The sequence below is a fragment of the Trichechus manatus genome, unplaced genomic scaffold (genome assembly GCF_000243295.1).
Source record: "Trichechus manatus latirostris isolate Lorelei unplaced genomic scaffold, TriManLat1.0 scaffold00105, whole genome shotgun sequence".
In the NCBI taxonomy this organism is placed as follows: Eukaryota; Metazoa; Chordata; class Mammalia; order Sirenia; family Trichechidae; genus Trichechus; species Trichechus manatus.
The window spans coordinates 9,583,308-9,592,084 of NW_004444041.1; the positions used below are offsets into that span (position 1 = coordinate 9,583,308).

Below are 8,777 nucleotides of genomic sequence, written 5' to 3' on the forward strand. Positions count from 1 at the left end.
AGCAAATATGCTGTGTCTTGCTTAAATTAGAAACTCAGTTCACTTGATGACTCACACTTACTAATGCTGTTTTAGTGCAGTAGTCCATTCTACATTTGCCAAAGACTAGATCCTTTAAGGAAAGACATCATACCTCTTAGAAGTTTGTCCCAGTTTGAACAGTACTTTTTAGGTGTTATTTATGACTCAATGCTTCTGGACAAAAGCCAAAATATAGTTAGCTATTGGTAAGTACCACTGGATTTCAGAGAGTAGGACATTACAGGTAGGTTACTAAGTGATTTAAACAGAATATGCTCAACGAGATGGATTGACACAGTGGCAGCAACAATGGGCTCAAGCGTAACAACGATTGTGAGGATGGCACAGGACCAGGCATTGTTTCTTTCTGTTGTACATAGGGTTGCTATAAGGCAGAACTGACTCGAGGGCACCTAACAACAACAACATGCTCTGACTTGGGAAAGCTATAATTCAGAAAAAAAATATTAATTTGTATCCAAGAATTTCATAATATGTAAACTCTACACATTATTGTTAAGCCTTTTCTTTGTATGTACATTTAAAGTGCTTTCTGACCAATCTTGTTTAGGAAAGCTTTGAATAATGGAGTTTTTAGCTGTGTTTGTGCTCAGGGAAGTTCCTCAAGAAACGACCAAATAACGGATGGGAAAGGGACCATTTCATGACTGGTCTCCATCTTCCATTTTGATTCCTTCCAGTCAATCCTCCATGCTGTGCACTGGAAACCAGGAAACTAAATTTATTAAAATCTGACCTTAATTTTGTATCTATCATCAAATCAATGAGTTCTAGTTTGCAAGTGGTTCCATTCTTCTCTTAAAGGAAAAAATGTATGTTGTCATTTTCCTCAAGAAAAAAATAATCATTCGTTAGCTTCTGGGATTGAAATTATTTTCTGAACGAACGTCTGATAAGGATGAATATGCTGAATTTGATTTTCTTGAACAGGATTGAAGCAGGCATCAAATGTACTGTGAGTGCTGCTATGGCTTGATATGACTTGTTTATGTACTGCCATCTATTCATTGATTCAAAGTGTTCTTTAACATCTATTTTACAAGGCACAAAATATAGGTAAGAGTAAAATTATTGCTTGGAAAGTTTCTTCAATTCTGACGCTCTTCAATCCTATTTTAAGATCAGAAAGACCTTCCAGCTCCACAGAAAATATTATTTATTGATGTGGAATAAATTTTCTTTAAGAACAAGCCAGGGCTACCTCATATGAGCAGTATTGAGTATATCCACTGAATGACATGAATAACAAAACATACCAAAATGTGAATCACCATAGCCAGATGCAAGCTTTTAACAACTTTAATATAATTATAATCAGTATAATATGTCTTATAACAAATGTGGACACAAGGACATGAAATATCAAAGAAGTTGCACGTCTTCCCATCTTCAAATGACGTTGGCTAACTCATCCCGGGAAAACAATCTGGCATTAGTCTCTTGATTAGCAATGTTACCAATATCATCTACCGTTTTTAAAATCAAAGTTGAAGTGATACATTCATTTGCCAAAAAAAGGTTAAAGGCAAAGAAGGTGAATCAACGTGCAAATTAGCATCTGGCCCAGTTGCAAAATTAATTTCCCAGATGCGAAGGATTGAACCATGCACCCTTGCAAGCAAGATGAAGGGCAAACAGATGATATCAAGCCAAAATGAAATCCAGCAAAGGACCCAGGAGACCCCAGGATTGTAAAAGCCAGAAGTCTACTGTCCTTGGTGCTCTCGTATCTGTACTATTACCCTGACCTGGATCCTGGCTCAGGTGTCTGTGAGACCCATGTCCTAGGCCACCCTTTCTTTTGGAGATGGAAACCATTGTTTAAGGTCTCAGGCATGGTTAACCCTGCAGTTGGTCAGCTGCACTGGGGTAGTCCAGCGCTGTAATAGCTGTCTGATGCAGCCACAACACAGCTGCAGTTTCATAGATTTAAGTAGAAACAACACACCAATAGGTATAACAGCAAACAAACCTAGATCACTTATATCTACGTAATACTTCAAATGTCTATAAATACTTTTCTCCAGAAATTGAAAACACTGTAGATATAAATCCATTAATCCTCATGACACCTCTGTGATGTAATATGGGGTGAGGTCAATATAAAAGCATTGCCCCCATTTTAGAAATGAAGAAACAGAAATTCAGGAGATTTCATTGGGGCCACGGGAAAAGAGAAAACAAAGTGGAATCCCAGTCTTCCATGCATTTGCAATCTATTGTCTAGAAGAGGCTGGTTGCCTCCCTACTGCACTGACCCTCTCTCTAAAGCTTTTTGACTAATCCTATGCACGGATGGTATGTGGTTCATTTAGATCCACTGGAGCCATTTCCCCTAAGCAGACCTGAACAGACTCTTTCCCTCAGGAAAATGATGTCAATTACTGGCATATGTTTCATATGTGTGTGAATGTGTGTTTTAAGTAACATTTGCAGAATACAATTGCTAAAATCCTCTGGCCAACTCTAATGCAGAAAATACATTTAGCTAAATAAGGTTCAACTCATACATAATTTATACCAGCATAACAAAGAGTGCTGTTTTTATGTTATGTTTTATGAGTGTTTATGGGATGCTGTCACCTAGCTGAATACACTTACTTTAGACCCAGGTCCCTTTCTTCACCATTAGGATTTTGAAGTTAAGAGCAACAACCCACCAGGTGCTGTTGCTGACTCTACGGTTTATAACTGGTTAGGGTTCTCTGGGAAGAGGCTAGTCCCTCTGACCCAGTGTTTATGACTGAAGCCACATCCAGAAGTGCACCTCTCCAAAGGTGCTCCATGGACATTTTGTCAAAATGTTTTTAGCTGAGGGAGACAAAACTTATGGAATGTCCTGTTTTTATTGACTTGTCCTTTGCCAAACTGAAAGCCTTGTGAAGGGGGTGAGGGTGGGAAAGAGGGACAATTATCCAGAACATCTACAGCCAGAGGCTCACCTGTGGGCATTCTTGGCCATTTTCTGAGAAGATCCACTTTTTTTTTTTAATTTTCAGAGATATCATAATTCCTGGAAGCTCACACCTCATTACCTACTGCTGTTACAAAATATCTCTGGGTGTTGCTCCTTCTCTTCTGGCACCTAAGGAATTTGAGATGAATTCCTCAAGCAGGGTATGGGAGGGCAGGTTGTAGACAGTGGCACTGCTCCCAGTGTCTCTGACACCAGGAAGGTGTAGAAAAGTACTGCAACGGTGGTTTCCATGTCAGGACTTGGTTAGACCACAACAAGTGACAGGATGAGCTGAGGGTCAAGTTTCTGTAAACTAAACAGTCATGGCAGTAAGTTCAAGTTTAGAAATAAAAACTGACCCAGTTTCAAGCTCTTTGTGACATTAAAGGACAATCAAGCACATTTTGAAAAAGGACCTGAAGTATGTTTTCTACTTCGTGAATCAGAACACAAGATGCTGGTTGCTAATACCATGTGTTATAGGTGGACAGCATGGTAACCGTGAAATAAAGCTATCTAGCAAACACATAGAAATAAAAAGCCAATCATGCATACCAAAACAACCCACAACCAACAAACTCATGACTTTCAATATAAAAAATTAAACGAATCATTTCATCTGTTAAAAAAAAAAAGTATTATTAATCTGTGAATGTCTTGCTCTATCGTAATGAAACACAATAAATTAGGGTTTCTCAACCTTGGCACTATTGACATTTTGGGCTGGATAATTCTTCGTTGTGGTGGGCTGTCCTATGCACTGTAGCATGTTTAGCAATCTCCCTAGCCTCTATCCACTAGTAGCACCCCCAGTAAAAAATGTCACCAGACATTGTCAAATGTCCCCTAGGGGGCAAAATCACCTCCTGCTTGGGAATCACTGTGATAAATTCCTATAAGGATGATCAGTTCTTTCTCAGAATTTGCTATGCAGGATTATAGACTATATACTCAGGTGTTCATTTATTAAAGGGAAGAATGTGTAGTTAAAGGTATGGGAAGAATAAATGGATTAACCACGGTGTTGGTTTCCTATGGAAATGCCTTAGTGACAAATGCCAATACATTAGTGCCTTTTTTTAAAAAAACAGTTTACAGCCATTAGCCAACAGACAGGAAGGCAGTGAACCTGTTGCTTTACTGGGTATAAAGCAAGGATTCTATGGACTCCTGCAAGCAGTGGATGCCTCTGACAGTTATTGAGAGCTTATTCTCACTTCCTTAATGAGGCCCTCAGTGCATGGTACTCCGTCCTTTCTCCCCCGCCCTTCTCCACTCCTCAAGTGTTCACCACTCACATCTCTCCCTTTCTCATCTAGACCTAAGCTCATCTCACGGCATTATCCTTTAGGATTGCAACTCCACTGAAAGCTGTGGGCTGGGATTCCAGTTGAAGTTGAATAGAACCGGCATCCTTAGCTGAGATAGGGGTCAGGAAGGGACAGGTAGATGGGGGCTCGCTGAGATCTGACAGCAACCTGCTCCTCTGCCCCTCAGCCTCCAGTGTCCCCCAGGGCGCTTTCTATTTTCATCTTTCATTAATTAGGCAGCTAAGAAGCTGGTATCCAGCTTCTCTGGCCAAAAGGGTGTCCTGTCAGACACAGCCAGATAAATGGAATTTAAAAAGGAATTGGAGAAACCTCTGCAATCTTCATGTGCGGAGTGAATTCCTCCTAGTTCTCATTTCCTTTCCCGTCATTGCTATTTAATGTAATTTCCTAGAGAAAAGTTTAAGAAGTACCATGAACAAAAAGCTCCCCTTAAAGTAACCCCCAGCAAAACTAACCCAGTCCCTCTTCCTTGGTCCCTCTCGGATTGGGTCCTGCAGTGGGTGCAGACACCTCCACCATGGTGGCGGGGCCTGGCAGCTCAAAGTTGGCCATTTCAGATACAAACCAGCCTCGGCTCACCTTTAATTAATGGTTCTTTTTGTATCAGAAGTGGTGGAGCGGGGAGGGGTTGTAGCAGCCATAGGAAAGGGAGGAAAACAAAAACAACCATACCAACAAAACAGGGCTTAAGATTGTCGTTCAATGCGCATCGGGTACTTGTTCTTAATTCTACTGGAGAAGCACTTATAAATAAAGAACAGTTATTCCTCATCCCAGTCCACGGTCCTTTGTTAGGAGTCGTCGTAGAGAGGGTTGTTATAGTTTCCCCAGGATCCGTAGTCATGGTCATCCAAAAGCCTTCCGTAGGAGGAATGCCTGGTGGGGAAAGAGAAGAAAGTTGTGGTTACTTTGGAGGACAGCCCAGTGCGTCTGAAGCCTGAATTGGGGAGCTTATGGGGTCTATGAGGGGTGAGGATTTGCTGCTCCACTAGGACAATCCTTTGGCAACAGAGAAGAGCCACCAGCCAAGGGTCTACAAACACCCTGTGGCTATGACTGATCCAACTGGGAGACCACCCGGCGCCTTCTGTTGAGACAGTCGGGGCTTGTCTCTCTCCTCAAGCCCCAGTGCTGCAGAAGGAGGAAGAGGCCCCATCTCCATGACCATTTCGTAAGAAGGGCTGGGAAAGGGAAGGCTGCATTCCTGGCATTCTGCCTTAGTGCCTCAGGATGTGGACTTAATTTTCTTGAAAATAATAATGACACACCACAACCACTGTGCTATCACCATCTCTCCCGACATTTATATAAGTGCTTGCTTTACAATTTACAGCCAAAAATACCCGACGCCATCGAGTCGACTGCAACTCATAGTGACCAAGTGCTTCCATATTCAGTTTTGTACTTGATCCTCAAAATAAAGCCACAAGGCAGGTATTGTTTATTTTTCAGGTGAGGTAAGTGTGGCTCAGAGATATTAACTGGCTTTCCCAAAGTCACCCCACTCAAATCCCAGCTGTCTGGATCTAAATTCAGTGCTCTGAGCTCGTTTTAAGAGTCTAATTTAGCACCTTGGTTCAATGATAATATGGGTTAAACAGGCTTTGGTGGGTCATTCTGGGAACGTGTCTCACAATTAATATTATCTCTATAAGAAACTGAAATTAGATTATTATCACACCTCTGTTCAAAATCTTTGAGTGGCTCCTTATCGCACACTGAATAAAAGCCAAGGTCCTACAATGGTTTCCAGAGCCCTACAGAATGGATGGCACACAACAATAACAACAGGATCTGGCCCCTTTTACTTCTCCTGCCTCAGGGCCTTTGCACTTACTGTTTCCTCTGCCTGGAACAATCATTCCCCAGATATCCACATAGCTCACTCCCTCAACTCCTTCAAGTGTTTGCTTAAATGTCACCTTCTCAATGAGGCCTTCCTTAACAACTCTATTTAAATTTGCAACCCTAGCTTTGAGAACTCTCTGCTTTATTTTTCTCAGTGCTCACAGCCTTCTAATGCACTATGTAATTTACTTATTAATTTTGATATTGCCTCTCTCCCCTAAGTAGACTATAAGCTCCATGAGGGTATATATTATTTGCCTATTATATTTTGTTCTTCGCTATTTCTCTAGCACCTAGAAGAGTATCTGGCACATAGTAAGTTCTCAATAAATATTTGTGGATGAAACAGTGATTGGAAAAATATATCCAATCTGTACACAAGATGGGAGCTTCCTGGAGAGAGATATGGTTATTTTAAGACTAATTCTAATGCCAGGATTGGGAAAACACCAGAAAATGAGCATCTGGTGCCTCTGAGGTTCATGCTAGCGTGTGAATTGTTATACCTTATCACTATAAATCATGTCTGCAATCTATAGTACAGAAAATATTCCCGTCTCTTTTTGTTTTCTCAGTTAGATATGAAAATGAAACCAAATGAAAATACAATTGGAGAGGCACAAAAAGTGTTTTTTCCATGCTTGTATCTGTTGCTAAAATAACTGTTGTTGCTCTTCTGAAGCTTACTTACATTTGCTAGGCATTTGAAGAGATGGTTTGCTACAAAGAACTAGGCCTTTGGTGTGCTTGTATCAAACTCTTAGCTTTCAAAATTCTGAGTTAGGTACTGAAGGGTGACTCAGCTGACCCAATCTACATATCTGCAAAGTTGAGGATGCACCACAACATATGTTACGCTTTCCCTAAAGGTCCATGTTCAGCTCTGTGTGTGGGAAGGAAAAGGTCTACAAATCGCAACTCAGACACTCTACCAATCTTTGCATGTACAGGAATAGGGGAAAGGCTAGCTGGTTTCCAACTATTTATGGAAAGGTAAATGAAGGTCATGGGCCATCCATCCTCGCCACTCTCCCAAATTTAAAACCTCCAATTGCAATAAAAAATTTTACCAGTATGGTTGAGGAATTGAAGCCGTAGAGTGAACAAGTAAAAACCTGGGAATTATAAGACCAGAGCTCAGTCAGAGTTTCAGCATGACTTACTGTTGCAAGCTTGGCAAGTGTCTACCTAGTAAACTTGTTCCTTTATTGGTAGGACACTCATACTTCACCTTTGTATGGTAATTTAACTTCCGACACTGTTATTATATCTATCATAATTTTATTCCCATAAAATGTCAGTTCGGTAAATAGATGTATGTCCTTGAACATGTTTTCTGAACCCCGTTTCTTCCTCTATAAAATGGAGAAATTTGTTATTTTTTAATTGCATTAGGGTTGTTGAGAGGATTAAATGAGGTAATGCATATAGAAGGCCTGGCACTTAGTAAATGCGCAATAAATGTTGGCTAATATTGCTTTTTAATTTTTATTATAATGAAACTTATGCAAGCACATGGTAAATCTGCAAACAATACAAAAGCATTGAATGAAAAGTGAGCCTCCTTCCTCGCATGGACTCCTGAAACTATACCCTAGGCATAGTTATAAGACTACTTTCTCATGCTATTGTTATTTGAATTTTTACCAATTATTATTATACTGGAGTGGGGTCATAGGATTAAACATCTTCTGGTAGTCAGTTTTTTATTGCCCATGGTTATTTTAGGCAAGACAGTTTAATCAGTGCTGTACCTGAATCTGCTGTATTGTAAGAGGCATCTACTGCACAAACACTAGTACAATTTAAGAAAAGGCTGATGTTTAGTTTCATTTTTCTTTGCCTTCCCATAATTTGAATGAACAGTGAGTTGAGCAAAATGCTGATAAGTGAGGAAAGAGAAACAAGAGATACGGATAAACCAAAACTGAGAATGTACTTTACCCATAGGGTTTGTTGTAATACACTAACGAGTCTAAACAAGATGAATTGGGTGTACTGGGATGCAAGCCAAGTTTGATAAATCCTGTACTACCGTAGAAGGAGTAAGATAATTTTTTTGCTTTTTGGTGATGAGGGGAGGATAATTAACAAATTAATGATCATTTTAAACTGTCTCTCTAGGTCAAAAATTCTTAAATCAAGGCACATTTTGGAATAAACGAGGAGTCTTTCAAATTGACATCTGTGGAGGCTAAAAGTTCCCTCAAGTTTTGCTTCCTTAATTTTTCAGAAAAATGAAATGTTAGTGCTGGTAGGCCTTTGGGATTATCTGATTAACCTCTTCACTCCCAAGATTAGGAAAGTGGGGACCAAATAATTCATAAGGCTTTGTCAATGATATTTAATCATAGAGCTGGTACTAAAACCAAGGTCTCCTGGCTTTAAATCCACGACTCTCCTTCTATGATACAACACTGCTTCATCTAAACTTCAGTCTGAGGAGGAGTCTGTACTAATGACATCACTGTCAGCTCAAATCAACTTTGTTTACTCAATTTCTTTCTTTCTTTTTTTTTTTTTATTGTACTTCATGTGAAGGCTTACAGAATAAATAGTTTCTCATGAAACAGTAGTACACATATTGTTTTATGACATTG

The 8,777-nt window shown here is 39.9% G+C and overlaps 1 protein-coding gene across 1 annotated transcript in view; it reads right to left on the minus strand.

The window, feature by feature from the left end:
* Nucleotides 1-465: 465 nt before the first annotated feature.
* Nucleotides 466-8,777, minus strand: part of PARM1 (prostate androgen-regulated mucin-like protein 1) — a 116,118-nt gene continuing 107,806 nt past the window's right edge. Inside the window, exon 4 of the mRNA XM_023737641.1 lies at nucleotides 466-5,205. Coding sequence (XP_023593409.1) covers nucleotides 5,121-5,205 — 85 coding nt within the window. The 3' untranslated portion in view covers nucleotides 466-5,120. The remainder of the gene's footprint in view (nucleotides 5,206-8,777) is intronic.